Raw genomic sequence first — 15,942 nt, 5'->3', positions numbered from 1 at the left:
TATGCAGCATCTGAGAGATACCCACGCTGATGTTGACCATTACTATGTCCAGTTGCTGAAGACTTTAGAAACTACAGCGAGACCTGTTTTCACTTTGCATTTCTGTATGCAAATGTAAGGTTTGAAAGGAAGGCATGGTGTGCAACAGCACCGTGCTCTGAATGTGTGATAGATTTTGGCACTGGTATTTACAAGATGAGACTGCAGGGTGCATACACTGTCACTGCATGATCCTTATGGTAGGGTCATTCAAAAAGGTAAGGCCTACCTTGGCAAATTTTATCTGTGTACATGTATGCACTGTACATTTCTATTGTGGTATTGTTATGTCTCACACTGAAACATGTTTACTTGTGGAAAATGTCCAATTCCATGTGAAAGAGAATGTAAATTCAGTTAGGAGAAAAACTGAAAGGGCTGTGAAATGATAGGTACCAAGTTAGTAGATGGATGAGCATCTTTTCCCTTGCAAATGTTTTTAGAAATCTTAGAAACTTTGCAGCTCCAAACATGTGAGAATAGCACTGAAGATCATACATGTCCTCTTAGATTTCAGAACATCTAAAAAAATAGTCTTGGGTGCTTGACAAGTTGTAGTTCTGTATTTGTGGAACCAATTAGGCATTAGTTCTGTTTTGGTCTGTGGCATTTGTTTTGCCTTTGTTTCATTTTTAAGGGAATTACATTATTTGTGTGGTCTCCCAAAATGCATTCAATTAAATTAGGAAAATAGTACAGCTAAATAATACTGCATACAGCTGAAGGGAATTTGAAAGGAATTGAATAGTGGTTTTGTATAAACAAAACTATATGGTTAGTCTCAGGATTTTCATCCTTATTCTTCATGAGACCCACATACTTTAGAGAAATGAATGAAAAGGGACTGTATTGTCCTAAGATATTTGAGATTTTATGTTTCTTCCCTTCTGTTCAAACCTGTATCTTGTAATGTGTGAAAATCATTCTTGAGGAATATGAGTTTGAAACATGTAGCAATGAAGCCTTCAATTAGTCTCTATCTTTTGAACTACTACAAGTTTTAGTTAGAATAAACAAGTAAAATTATTTTAAAAAAGCACCAGTTGCGTTTTCAAGCATTATAGAATGCTTCTCTCTTTAGAATTAAGGGCTCTTTTTCTTTGAAAGTATCTTTGAAACTTCAGTCACAGACTTCAAATTTTGAGTTTTAATCTACATAGATTGGATTTCGATATTCAAATAAAATAGAACCACTGAAATTAATGGATCTTTCTGAGTGAAGCATGACTTAACACGGGTAAAGGGATTAGATTTCTAACTGTCAAGATCATAGGGACACATCATACCAATGTATATATGACATGAGACAATTTAAGGAACATTGCTATAAAGTTCCTGTGTGCTGAGCACCTGTTTTGTTCATGTTTTAAAATCTTAGAAGTAGCTAAAATGAATTCTCTGGAACCTTGAAAATACTGTTTTGTGATATGAGCAATATCAGAAAGGATTTGAGAAAGAAGAGAAAGAAAATGGCAAGCCGCTGTGAAGAATTCAGACTCGCGAATGGCATTTTAAGAAACTAACTCAGCTCATTAGTGATGGCTATTTTTTATTTTCTGTATCTGTTCATAGAATAATTTAGATGTGATAACTGTAATTGCATCACACTGGTTACAATACATGACCTATCTTACAATGTAACATTGATGGTGCATAAAGTGACCTACAGTGGGGTTTTTTGCATTGAGAATTCACAAGAGAGATACCCCAGATATTTATAGTTCTTTCTGTCTGTGCTCTCCATGACATTCTTGGCATGCCACACATTCTTTTTTCATTTAAACTAGCTGTTTACTACAAAGAATTTACGAAAGATTTCAGAGAAGACACATTACACTGTATCTTACTTGTTTGTATACTTACCGTATTCTCCCCAGATCTTGACATAGAAAGCTTCAGGATGATCATTAGGTATTACCATTTTAAAAGAAGCTCCAGGTTTTTGTTATCAAATTATCTAAAGGCTTTTCAAATTGTCAAACATAAAATCACCTGTTGATGGATTTAAGAGTATTAATTCGGCAATAATTGTTTTTTTTTAAATCAAGCAAATGGAATTTTGTGATTTTGTTCCCTAAGGTGTTTTGCTTCCACTTTAATAGATAGGTATTTCTGCTTCATTAATGAATCCTTTGTCAGAATATATCACTGCACTAGAGGAATAGTGTTTTTGATCAGCTATGATGTGAGATATGGCTATGGAGAGATCAAGAGCCTTCTGTTCACATCACAATGAAAGGCTGACCCTATGCTAAATTCGGAAAGTTTAAGCAAATTTTCTGGCTGTCCAAACCCTTAGGTGTGTTTATAGTTTTACAAGGAAATGTATTGATAAAGAGAACGGATAGCAGATACCATCTCTGTATGAACTGTGTATTACTGTATATTTGAAGGCTCTCTTGACTTCAGCTAATTGCCACCTGAATTTATCTTGCAATGCAACACAAGTAATGTTGCAGGCACAGTTAATCTAATGGGTGATTTAATTTTCTTTTTCATAAAAAAGAAAAGTAAAAATGATGCAATGAACTTTCCTTCTAATAAGGACTATGGGGTTCATGAAATCACCCATGGCTTCACCTGCTCATGTATGATGAGTAAACACTCATACATTTTTCTGTATATAATCTTCAGGATTATATGGATGAGTTTGAAGAACGCAGAGGGAAAGGAAGCTTTCCTGCTATGATCACCCCAGCTTATCAGAATGCCAAGAAAGCAAATGAATTGGCAAGTGATGTAAGTATGAAACCTGAATCAATACAATTCATAAACAATTAAAAACAGCAGTTTGTCAGAGCAGTGCCTGGAAGGAGAATGCTAAAATTACACTTGAGAAGTAAACAACAATGACATTTCACTGCATTGCTGGGAACTGGATGCCTCAAGGGATTAATAATATCCATTAATACAAGAGGACACAGCTCCAACTTGCATGAGGGGGGAGATGGATGTAGCAACTAATGGGGATCCCTACTGTTAGGTTAACCCTCCTGGCAAATCTGCACCTGTATTATTAATGAAACCTTCAACTGCCTTAATCATCCTGTGGACTACTGTGGTATTCCCAGTAGTGAATAAATGGAGGATGAATGAGCTGAACTGGTTTTGATATTTTGATGTATCATGCCTGTAGCACAAAACAAGTCATGTGGAGAAAAAGAAACCATAGAGTATGACACTGTCACTTCACAAGACTGAGCTTATTTCTAGGCTGGGGATTTTCAGTTCTGGGTGCTAAGCTAAAGAACTGGCAAGGAAGGTGGTGATGTGTTATTCTTGCAAGCATCCCATGGGTTAAAGAGCCTCAGTCCTATTTGCGGAGTCCATTGTGTGTAGTGACAAAAATTGGGTCAGTCTGTAGGTCACTACGCTGTGGCTGCTGTGAAGGGTTCCTGCTAGTGACAACCTTTGTAGTAGGGACAGTTATCCCCTGTGGTGCTATCTGGGCTGATGGGCTGAGGCTGTTTTCTGTTTAGTCTTTCAGCATGTACTAGCCTATACTAGACACTGGCAGTAAATAGCTTCAATCAGTCACTAGCTAAGAATCTACTAGTTATTTGTTCAAGCTATGAACCACCAGTGCTGTTCAATCTATGTAAAAATTGGATTCTAAAAATTGCTGTCTAGTGAAGTGTCTTGATAGGGATTGTTGGGGCTGTGACTTTATATGAGGTTTATTTCAGGAGCAACTTGCAGTGTTTCAGCTTAGCAAGTTCAATTTGCTTATCAAGGCTAGAACAAGAAAAATCTAATCCCACTTCATGAAGCCAGTCTCAATAGCAATGGTGAAAAGGTAGACATCTGTTCTATAATTTTTCCTAATTTTTTTTTTTTTTTTAGATAAAATACAAGAAAGATCTTTCCAAGATGAAAGGTGCAGCTCACTTTCACTCCCTAACAGCTGAAGACAACTTAGCCCTTAAGCAAGCCCAAAGTGTTAACAAGCTTGTCAGTGAGGTAAGGGGTTCAGTTATCTGTTAACAAGTTAATGCAGCTCATACAAACATTTGTGTCTGATGGGCAAGTACTACAAATATTATTCCTATTACCCTGAGTGTAACAAACATGATCTGTGTGTAGCTTAGTAACAGGAAAGGTGTAAGAACCAATCTTCAGGTGCTGTTATCTGACACTTCCAGTGATTTGTATGGAAGTATGGGGAAACTAACCTCAGAAAAGTAACCTTAATTCTGGCTACATTAAGAATATAAATTGAAAAAAACCCACGCTGAATTGTGCTCTTCATGTCCTGTGAAGCTATAAACATAAATGCTTTAGGATAACTTGGGTGTGTTAGGATACTTAGAGCATTTCAAAGAAGGTTCTACTGGTAATCAGGAAGTAACACCAACTCAGCCAAAATTTGTACCATTCTGTTAATGCAGGTTTCTCTTTTCTTCCATCATGTGAAAGACTGTGAGTTACTCCTAATGCATTCTTCTGCTTGGCAAAAGAAGATTGCTAGGGAATTCTCAGTAGATTCTGAATTATTAATTTATTTATAGTGTCATATCAGCTATAAAGATATTAATAAATGTGAGTTTCTAGAGATTTCCCCATGGCAGTTTAAAAACTCATACTCTTGAGATGTCAAAATATAAAACCTTCAATAATGAAAAACCCCTGGAAGCAGGACTGGAAGGGGCCTCCTGGGCCAGTGATTCCTGGATCCTGCTGTTTCGGCACAGTATCGTATAATCCTTTTCTTCTAATTTCTAGCCTGCATTTATTCCTGTCCACTTTATTACTACTGTGCTTTGTGCCAGCATTGCCCTTTAGTTTAAAAGGTTCTGCCTGCATGATTGCCTTTCTGAGATGTTTACAAACGGGTATAATTTTCTTCTCTCTGCCTTTGTTTTCCTAGACTTAAGCAAGCCAAATTCTCCTCCTCTCTCACAGTCTTTCATTGCAGCTGTTAGAGGCTGAGTGCATGTTCCTTAAACAGGAATGATTGTAAAAGTACATAAGTTCTTGATGAGATCTTGCTGGATCCTGGTACATAGCACATGCACTTTCCAGTGCCAGCTCAAAAGTCTCCTCTTGCTTCAGCCTTGGACTACATTTATCTTTTTGATGGCTGTGTTACTTTGTCATCTCGCCATCTTTCTGTGGTCAGCCTACAGATGAACAGTTTTCTCTTTCTTAGCCCTTCCAGGTGATGAGCTCTTATAGCTGAAATTTTTATGATTCCTCCCTACATGTATTAAGCTCTACATGGCTAAATTTAGTCATATTTCCATTAACACCCCCTTTAATATCACCCTCAACATTCCTACTTCAGAGTAAGATACTTAATAGAAACATTAAACAAGTTCTGTATTTAAACTTACTCTGAAGAATACTGCTGGTAAGCTTTCCCCTGGTCAATCCTTCATGGTGGAAAACACCCATTGCTTTTTTTGCTTTCTTTTACTCCACACTCACCCTAAAATTCCTTCATAGATCCTTAGTTTTGTTAATGATTTTCCTCATGGCACTGTCTCATACACTTTGCTGAGGTCCAAATGGATGAAATTTATTGCATTCCTTTTGCCTATTAAGCAAGAACTGAGTATATGAAAATCATTTTAATTTTCATCATATGCCATCTCATGAAAGCCACATATCAAAATCTCTGAACAGTGGGTCTGGCTGATGAAAAGTATGTGTACAAACTTGACAGAGCATGTTAAGGTTTTACTGTATCTACCCCTTGTGCATTTTTGTCACTAAGGTGGAGTATAAGAAGGATCTTGAAAACAACAGAGGCTATAGCATGAACTACTGTGATACTCCACAATTCAAGAATGTGAGCAAGATCTCAAAATTCACCAGTGATGTAAGTTTCCAGTACCTCATGTTATCCTGACATATAACTGGGGCTCATTTATGTAGGATTATGAAAAAACGTATTACAATATATGGAAGAGAGGTTGCTAATCTAGGCAAGAAGATGCCAGTTGTTACTGTTATCTATTGTAATTATTACTTATTTAATTTTGTATACCCATTTCCTGACTGGGAAGGTAAGCAGAAGATTCTTTACCAGAGTTAATGTCAGAGAGGAACATGTTTACTGTGTGGAAGTAATCAGTGTTAATAATTGCACCACATGATACTCAAGTATAATTTTTACACTGCTTCCTACCATTCTCTGAAATCTAGGAGGAGTAAATCTTTTGCCACATGCATGAGATGGTTGAGCAGTTTATCTAGTCAAACTCCTTACTCTGGGCTTCATGAAAGCTGCACCAAAACAGTCCAGTTTTGGTAGATGTTTATAATTTCATTTGTTAATGTACAAATAATGCTTCCATGCAACTTAATTCTAGTATCTGTTTCTGATGAAAAAAATATGCAGCAATAGAATGTGGAGGTATCTCCTTTATGTGGCATCCAGGTGGTATGAAGAACATGTAAGTGGCATCTTGTAAAATAGAAAACTCACAGAGGGTTTTGTTTATTAAAGTACCAAGGTTGTGGTGGACTTGTGAGTTTCTGTAATGGTGCAACACTAGTAGACCACAGCTGTAATTACTTGTTTCACTGATGTAACATATGGAAACTCATATTAAAAATAGGTATATTTTATCAGAGTATTTTTGCTATGTTTTGTACAGCTTAAATACAAAGAAACCTACCAGAACCAGATGAAAGGTCATTATGTGGGTATTGGCATGGACAGGCGAATGCTACATGCCATGAAGGTTGGCAGCTTGGCAAGCAATGTAAGTCTTTATTAATCCCACTTGTATAGCTGTTGCTTTCTTATATTTTTTTTTCCAGGAATAAGTTGATAGAAAACTTTAGATCATATTGTATCGAGGATCTAAAGGATAGGTATCTTGAGAAAAGGAGAAATTGTAGAAACCTTTTTGTACTGATTTATAGCTCACTGTGTAGAAGAAGTTAAAATAAGCAAATTCAGTTATCTGGCAACATACTGAGCTCCTTCAGTTTTCTTTGACATCAGTAGGATGCTGAAGGTTTCTTGCCACCACCCCCAGGGTCAGACCTCTGCTGAAAAAACAGTCTTTAATGAAGATTTCTGGATTCCAATTTAATTTACTGGGTTAGTCAAGAAGCTATTTCATTACATACCATTCCTTCAAGTACATTATTTACAAATCTGTAAGAAGCTTGAGAACTAAGCAGAAAGATAAAAGAAATGTGTCATAGGTGGAAGTTAAGTTAATGCTCCCACTGTTGGCATTGGATTAATTGAGGAGCTGAAAAAGAATCAATTAGTGGCTAAACTATGCAAATAATTTCATTTTCTTTGTCACTCATGACATTGAACTTACTTTGTTTTCTGCATTTAATATTAATATTATTGTTTCTCCTTTCCTCTTGACTGATAATTATTCACGCAAATGACAGCTTAAAAAAAAAGATGATTTTTTTTTGTTCTCCCTGTGTTTCAGATAGCCTATAAGTCTGATTACAAACATGATGGTGTTGACTACAATTACCCAGCTACTCTCACTCCTTCGTATCAGACAACAAGGAAGTTGGTCCCTTTGAAAGATGTAAATAATATTTTCCTATGACTTGCATGGCTCATCCTGTCCCTGTAGGAGAGCTTGTGATAGATTGCATGTGTCAAATGATGATTTAATCATGGGAGCAAACAGCTAGTGATAACAAAGTTAAAGCAAAAAAAGCGCAGGGAGCCAAGGGAGCTCAGAGGAATAGAAAGTGCTACCACCTCCTGTCATTGGCTTCAGTTCAACACAGGTTGTACACTGATGTGAAATGAGTGAGCTCTGACCTATCCCTGGTTTGTGTTGCAAAACATCTCACCGTCCTGGACAGTTTCAGCAGCAGCATCAAGCAATGAAAGGATGAGGAGACTTAAATAGGCTTCTCGTCCTTTGTGAGTTCTCTGAAGATAGGTGTCCCCCTTTGAAGGGGAACTAGTTGGTCACATACAAACGGGAGCAAATTGGTCACGTAACCTTCCTTATATACCTGTGATCTGTGTGAGAGAGGTGCTCTCTGTGCTTGGGGTTGAGTTACTGATGGAACACTGAAGAAATTTGTGTACTGTGGTTATATGAGCTCTTCAGCCTGATAAAGAAAAATAGTCCAAGTGATGGTTAAGAATATTGGCTTTATAGGAATGCTTTTGAGGGCCATCTGAAAATGCAACTTTTTAAGAATTTGTTGTTTTGAAGGAGAGGGGTTATAAATGAGGTTCATTTTCAAAGTGAGATACAAACTGTAATCTTACACTAGGAAATTTTTAGAGCATTAACTCACATCTCATCCAAGAGATCCTGATGTTTTCCTCACCTCAACTTGTTATGGTTTAAGTCATGATTTATCTAGAATATTAGCTAATAAACCTTTGTCTACTCATTCTCTCATTTTCTGATCTGGCCATTTCTTCCTTTATTAAATCTTTTTATTTTATCTTAAATTAGGTAAACTACAGGCAGAGCATAGACAAGCTGAAGTACAGCTCTGTTGCCAGCACTCCACAAATAGCTCAAGCCAAAATAAATGCGCAGCAGCTCAGTGATGTAAGTTCTGTCATCATTAACCACCATTGTTTGTTACAATTATGAGATAATTCTATTTCATATCACTTGTAGCATTCATGTATTTTTATTCTTGATAGTTCATCTACAGATTTACAACCAAAACAAGGATAAAAATTGAGTTACATCCTTTCAAAAAATGTGGGAAGCATACCAGTAGATGTAATATGTTTTTTGATGTTTTCTACTTACAGATAATCAGTAACTATTCTATTTATAGAATATTTATTCTACTTCCTACTACCTAAGTAAAAGTTACAATTGCCTTATTGCCCTCATATTTATCTCAGCCATAGCTATGAGTGTATCTACAACACAGCACTAAGAGCCTGAAATTCAGTGGCAGTTAATTGACAGTCATATTTTGGGTGAGTTAAAAATAACTGAGTTTGTTGTTGACTTTTTCAATATATGGCAGCTGAACTACCGAGCCCAGTATGAGAAGACAAAAACAAACTACACTCTACCTCAGGACGTACCTCAGTTAGTCAAAGCGAAAGCGAATGCCGAGTTATACAGTGAGGTAAGTCACATGGTGTGGAAGTATTGTTACTCATGATGCTGTTGATAGACAGAAATGAATGTAGGAATCATGATACTGTTTCTGGAAGCATTTATCATTTATCATTGGTCTTCACTAAACAGCATGAAATGTGGTATAGATATTCTGGTGTAGGTAGAGATACTATCTCAAGTACAATGAAACCACTAGACTTTTTCAGATGATTTGACTTTGTCCAGTAAATCAGTGTTCACTTCACAACAATACCACTGAGGTGGTATTTATATGAAGAAGCAACATTTGCATAGTTACGATAACTTGAAGCTTACTGAAGTCAATGGAAAGAAACAGTGACTTCAGTGAACTTGGATCAAGCCCACTCTTGCTGCTATTCAGAATTCATGAGAATATACATGGATTTACTTTGACACCTGGGTGTAAAATCAAGAACTTACAGGAAAAGTTTAAATTCTGTTTCATTTTTAAAGTATTTTTTTCAGGCCTCCATTGTTGTAGGTAGTTTTGAAGGGAAAAAAGCTCAACAAGACAAATGAGTGCAAAACCTCCAGTCTTATTATTGGTGTGACTTTTATTTTTGAAACAATTTCATAATTTTTCGTGGTTGTGAGTTGGCATTACTGCAAGTGTTCGTAACTGTTTTTCCCCTAAGTTTTATTGGAGTTGCATTAGTGGAGTCTTACGGAGCAACACTCTGTGGCTGTAATGTGCTGGGATGCATGCTCATTGCTAGATCCTAGTAACATGTTGCTGTCTTTCCTTTCTCAGATTAAGTACAAAGAAGGCTGGGAGAAGAGTAAGGGCCGGGGTTTTGTAATGAAACTTGATTCTCTGCCTCTACTTGCTGCCAAAGCTTCGAGGGATCTTGCCAGTGATGTATGTTATATTTAATTACCTAGGAATTATTCTTTATTATTTTTTATTTTTTTTTCTTATTTATTCTTATTTATATAAGTTGTTATAGAACAGGGAAATAGAGCTTAACTCACTTCATCTGAATTTTAAAGTCCTACATTTGGCTGTCCATCTTTCTCAATGACTGGTGAACATTTGGAAACTTGCTCAGACTGCTATGAAACTTCACTCTCTGAAAATTGTTTTTTCTAAATACAAGTGTGCAGAAGGAGGCAAAACAAACCCTTTAGTAAAATACAGTGTTTTAAATTGTTTAAAGCCTCAAAAATACTGTTACCATCCCCTGCAAAGGGAATGCATATTTCTTTAGTTTGCTGCTTTAACATAAATACATGTGTTTAAAGAAATTTCCAAACACTTTAAACAACTTACATCATGATTTTTAGCCTGTGGAGAGGCAAAAAAAGAAGAAACTTTTCCTGCAAGTGGGAAGTGTTTGGCAATGATGGTGATTGCAAAATCCCACCTCATTAAGAAAATAAAATTTTTCATTCCTTGCTTGTTTTTACATGATTGATTCTTTATCTTTTGCTTTAAGAACCAGATAATTTAGCTAATCAGCTTATAAACATATCCACCTCCTAGGAATGAGCCTGAAGGAATTAAGTTAAAGGCAACATAAATGAGACCAACATTGCACCTTTGGGGATTTCTTAGAAAATCTGGGAAATCTGAAGTGACAACATGAGAATCAGACTAAACCCTTCTAAATTTTGCCCATCCAAACTGCCAGTGAAAACCATATTACTTATCTTTTAGGTAATTGGAAATGTTATTTGACTGAAACTAATTTTTTTTAACAGATTAAATATAAAGAAGAATATGAAAAAACAAAAGGAAAAGCAATTGGAGCCAAAGATTCAAGACTTTTACACTCTCTGAAGGTGGCCAAAATGAGTAGTGAGGTAAATTATTTATTTCTCTGGGTCAGAAGGTGTTATTCATAATTGTGAATCTTTCAGCAACAGTATGCAATCTACCACTGTTACTGCTTTCACTATAAGAAATTATTGGAAGCTTTTAACAAGACAAAGGTTGGTTTCCTTCCTCTGTCTGTGGCTCTGCAATGCTTGCACAATATTTTTGTTCTCATAGGGAATTTTGAGCTGGTGCTATCCATATTTTGGGGCAGGAAAATAACATCCTATTAAACCCCCAGTATAAACACTTCTACATGGAACTTTCAAGCAGATTAAAGTATGTATAAAAGTCATATGTACTATAATATAGAAGATGTTTCCAGAGTTTGCCATCTGTTTTGTGAATCCCTTATAAGACCCAAACAAGAGTGGAAATTTAAGATAGCTTTGACTTTGCAGTGTACTGATACAGACAACTTGTTTTCATTTCTTCTATTTCTAGATTGCCTACAAAAAAGATTTTGAGGAGAGTAAGACCCATTTCCATCTGCCTATGGATATGATAAACCTGAGACATGCTAAGAAGGCCCAGGAACTTGCTAGTGACTTAGACTATAGAAAGAGACTTCATGAATACACAGTGGTTCCAGAAGACATGAAGACCAAATGGGCAAAGAAGGCCTATGGTCTCCAGAGTGACGTAAGATGATGTATAGTCAGCTTAACTGTTAAAAGCAGCATGAATGTTTGTAGACCTCTTAAGTTTGACATTAATTCTCATTCATACAATGCATACATTGCACAATGACTTATTTTATATGTCTTTGAAACTGGAAAGGGTGCAAAAGTTCACATGCAAAAAATTTACATGTGTTCCACATGCCAATAAATGTCATTTTCCTCTACAGCTTCGATATAGGTCAGATCTGATGTGGATGAAAGGAGCTGGGTGTATCACAGAAGGAAGTCTTAATATACAACAAGCCAAAAAAGCAGGAGATTTGGTCAGTGAGGTAAGAAAAGTACTCAGGCTTCTGTCTGTTGTTTACTCAAAAGTTTATGTGCATTTATTCCACAAAATTATGTGGAATAGGTAAGTAAATCCTAATATGGAACACCTGAGAAATGGAAGAACTGATGGATGTTGTTTTGTTACTCGACAGTTTAGGGGATCCTAGGTTAGAGGTTAAAAATATGTTTCCCATTATATGATTATTGTGTTAAGTTTGTGAGGCAGAAGAGCCCATAATTGTGCTTCCACCTCTTTTCATTCACCTGTTCATTTTGCAGAGTGGCATTGGAAGGAATTAAAGTTTCTATGACATATGCTATAGGAAGTGCATAGAGTTTTAAGGAACAGTGTTGAAAAATCGAATGTTTGTTAGCCATGTGTGGAGTTTCCCTGCTCTTTGGCAAATAAGGGGTATGACTTCATTGGCAGCTTCAGCCTGTGCTGCTTTTCATTGCTTTCACTTGGTTTTGCACTGCCATTAGCCTTCTGGAAGTACACTTCCTCATCTGCTTAGCTATGGTTCAATCATCTCACTAGAGCTAGGAAAACTAGAGGACATATAGAAGAATACATTAGGGGAAGTTTGACAAGAAGGGTAAAATTCCACTTAAGGCTGGGGAAAGGAACAGAAGCCAGTTAGTTACTGGAGATCACACTCTCTAATACATTGGGTCTCTGACATCCTCTCACTACTTCTGCGAGGGGAAAAAATACATCTGAGAAACAGAAGAAGAGCAGCTACTCTCAGATCTACTGTCTTGCTAGGGATAGACTGACATCTGCTGCTGTCGTGTGCTGTGGTAATAATCACTTCCACAAATATTTAATCCATAATGATCTGCCTTTTCATTCTAGTGCTGCATAAGGCCAAGAGAAGGCTGACAGTCACCTGAACTGGAGACTGGTGGATAGTATTTTAGAGATCTCTGTTGCCATACAGAGCCTGGCATTTTGTCATTTCTTTGTAGAATGTCACTGTATTGTGTTCCATGCAATGTGACAAAACATGCTGTTTTTAATCTGCCTCCCTTCCTTCCAGGTTCCTAAAATAAAGCGATGAGCACCTCTTTGAAGTGCTGCATGCTTTTTTAACTTCTATTTTGTGTTCCCATAGCAGAGACAGCATAAATTGATCTGTTCACCCATCAGTTCAAACAGGAGGATTTCTCTACTGAAATGCCAGATAATGAAAAAAATGCATTTATGCCCTTCCTAGGTGGAATGCCCCACTTCATGGTTGAACTGTTAGAATCAGAATTTGACTAAAGTATACAAGAAGTATGCTTGGTCACCACTATCATACTGTGGTCTTGAAATACAGTGCTGAATTTCCTTCTACTGTCTCAAAGACAGAGAGAAATACTTAGCTTGCTCTCAAATGAGTGATATAAAAGACTGAGGCAGAGGCATTGGTACAAAACAGGCCTGATCCAAAGCCTGAGGAAGTTAGTAGAAGTTTTCCATTCACTTACATGTGTTTCAAATATAAAACAAAAAGTAAGATGGAATAAAGGTAAGGGCAATCTTGTTTACCAAAGTAGAAACATTAGTCTCTATGCAAATTTGTCCATTCAAATAAATCTTATATAGGTATTGGTACCAGAAGATGAATGAAGCACAATGTGTCTTCCCCACATCCAAGACTTGAGCCTTGTGGAGTCCTCTCACAGCTGTTGCTCCCAGGAAGGCTTGACTGCAGTGTCTGCACTGAGTTCTGCTTTGAAAAGAGCTGGGAGATGGGGGAAGATTCTGAATTTAAGTTACCTTCAGGACACTGAAATTGCCCCTTCTAATTTAATTGATAATTTAGAAGTATGTTAGTAACTTAAAAATACCTCAGTAACACGTTCAGTGATTTTGATAACATGCATATGCTTCAGAGGTCTCCCATAAGAAAATGATATGGCAATATTGATCCTGTAGCTTATGAGATCTTTTGGGTCCTGACTTGCCACACCCAGTTTGTGAAGGACACTCACTGGTTGGTGTGCAACCTAGAACTTGTAAGACATTTAGCTTGTACATCTGGCACCAGAGTGTCCATGCTTGCAGTGTCAGCAACAGTACGTTTGGCATATTCTTGCACTACCCTTCTCACCTTGGAAATACTAGTACCTATATACAGTAATATAACAATACTATATATAAAGGATACAAGACTGGGTAGTATTTGGAGTCTTATGTTGTTGATACCTTGCTAAAATTGTCTTGGAATTTGCAGGGGACCTTTGTCTCTATCAGTTGTGTATTTTTTGAAAGTGCTACATTTTTGGGGGAATGTAAATATTGTAGAAACTTTTGTGTAACCTGCTGTAATTTGATGCAGAAAAAGTACAGACAGAAGGCTGATGCTCTGAAGTTCACCAGTGTGGCTGACAGTTCTCAGATCAAGCATGCCAAGAAAAGCCAGGAACTGCAAAGTGATGTGAGTCCTTGACTGAATTTGTCTCTTTGCAAGTAACTTACTCATAATGTGGTCATTCCTGAGATACAAACACTGGGGTGGTGGGTGGAAGAAAACCCAGTCATGAAACATTTCTGAATGTGAAATTTCTTGAGATTTATTTCCAAGAGTTTTTATTTATTTGATGAATTCTCTCATTGAATTCTCTGAACTAGAACAATAACAACAAAAATCAAATGCCAGTGGGAATGGAAATAGACAAGCGAGGCTTCTCATGAATTGTGTCAAAGGCTGGGGATGCCTCTACAAGGCAGTCTTGGTGATAGGCTTAATTTAAGTGTGGCTGAAATGCATTCATGAGGGGATACCTGGCTATTCCTGAGGCATTAATGTTATCTGCATGAAAACTGGTTATCCATGAAGTAACAAAAGTTAGGATGGAAGCTGTAGGAGAATCACAGTATTCCTAACTGATCCTCAGGCAATGCTTCAAAGCAAGGTAGACATTAGCTCAGGGACTGACGCACATTTATTCCAGGCTCTGTGGTTCTCTCCACTGAGGACCCTGTCAGACTACAAGATATGTCAGCCTTGTTAGACAGCACATTCTTCAGCTGTGGCTGTTAAAGTGCTTTACTTATTTTACTGAAGTACTTTACTTTTTGATTCTGTAATTCTGTGATTTAGTAGCTCAAATAGACATATTTTCCCAACTGGGTGCCTTCTGAATGCTCCCTATTCTTCCTTGGGGTGGGCCACACTGGCAGATGGGATAGGATAGGATAGGATATTTCAGTATGAAGGGACCTGCAATGGTCAGATGTGCAACTGCCTGACCACTTCAGGGCTGAGATGGTACTTCAGAACTCTGGCAGGACTTAGATGACAGGAACTGACTTGTAAGTTTCCAAAAGGAAAGGAACCTGTTGTTATAATTGCTGACCAACTGATTTTGGAACAGTAGTGACTTGATAGGCTTTTTTTAAGTTACATTTAATATGTTGTACCTTGAAATGAAGATGCTGTCAGCTTCTCGGCTGTTATGCGAATGAAGCATTACTGCTTCTTGAGTGGCCTTTTTCAGGCAGCTACCATGTTTCCTTTTTTTGATTTTCTACATCAATAAAAACACAGCACTTAGTTGAATGAGCGCTGTGTGTCTCAAATATGACACAAGATTTAATCAGAGGAGAACACTGGTCTCCTGACTCCCATTATTTATCTCCTGTGTACTGGACAACGCTGCCTTTCTTTGTGTGTGTAAGTCAGAATAGTAACCATGGATTTATTGCTTCATAGTAGGGACATTTCTTACCCCCCTTTCTTTGAGATGTAAGAAATACAACGCTTTGTGAAATGGGCATCCTTTTGCAGCTTTTCAACAGCTCCTCCAACAGCTTCATGGGCTTCTGAAACAGTCGTTTATTTCTCTGTTGATGTTGCTCTGGGATATAAAATGGAGATGTTTGCTACTTGGATCACAAAAAGGTCCTTGATATTTTCATTCAAAGTTGGAACGTTATTCCTCACTGGAGTATTATCTCAGCAATTACATTTAGGTCACAAACTTTTTCTGCAGATTCAGTTGCATAGTGTTCTTCATTTCATGCCTAAAATTCACTATTTCTGTGCCCTATGAAAGACTACCCAAAAAGTAGCTGCAGTTT

General features: G+C 37.2%; 1 protein-coding gene across 3 annotated transcripts in view; it reads left to right on the top strand.

Moving 5' to 3' along the window:
* NRAP (nebulin related anchoring protein) overlaps positions 1 to 15,942 on the top strand; it is a 50,005-nt gene that overhangs the window by 9,209 nt on the left and 24,854 nt on the right. For all 3 annotated transcript variants that reach the window (XM_061372732.1, XM_061372733.1, XM_061372731.1), the window contains exons 10-21: positions 2,674 to 2,778; positions 3,883 to 3,999; positions 5,756 to 5,860; positions 6,642 to 6,749; positions 7,446 to 7,550; positions 8,448 to 8,546; positions 8,983 to 9,087; positions 9,853 to 9,960; positions 10,803 to 10,904; positions 11,362 to 11,559; positions 11,768 to 11,872; positions 14,198 to 14,296. In XM_061372732.1, the coding sequence (XP_061228716.1) occupies positions 2,674 to 2,778; positions 3,883 to 3,999; positions 5,756 to 5,860; positions 6,642 to 6,749; positions 7,446 to 7,550; positions 8,448 to 8,546; positions 8,983 to 9,087; positions 9,853 to 9,960; positions 10,803 to 10,904; positions 11,362 to 11,559; positions 11,768 to 11,872; positions 14,198 to 14,296 (1,356 nt within the window). The remainder of the gene's footprint in view (positions 1 to 2,673; positions 2,779 to 3,882; positions 4,000 to 5,755; positions 5,861 to 6,641; positions 6,750 to 7,445; positions 7,551 to 8,447; positions 8,547 to 8,982; positions 9,088 to 9,852; positions 9,961 to 10,802; positions 10,905 to 11,361; positions 11,560 to 11,767; positions 11,873 to 14,197; positions 14,297 to 15,942) is intronic.

The sequence above is a fragment of the Neopsephotus bourkii genome, unplaced genomic scaffold (genome assembly GCF_033783945.1).
Source record: "Neopsephotus bourkii isolate Nb327-2 ecotype Australia unplaced genomic scaffold, CSIRO-AGI_Nbou_v1 NB_1615, whole genome shotgun sequence".
NCBI classification, from domain to species: Eukaryota; Metazoa; Chordata; class Aves; order Psittaciformes; family Psittacidae; genus Neopsephotus; species Neopsephotus bourkii.
This window is presented reverse-complemented; position numbering and strand designations above follow the sequence as displayed.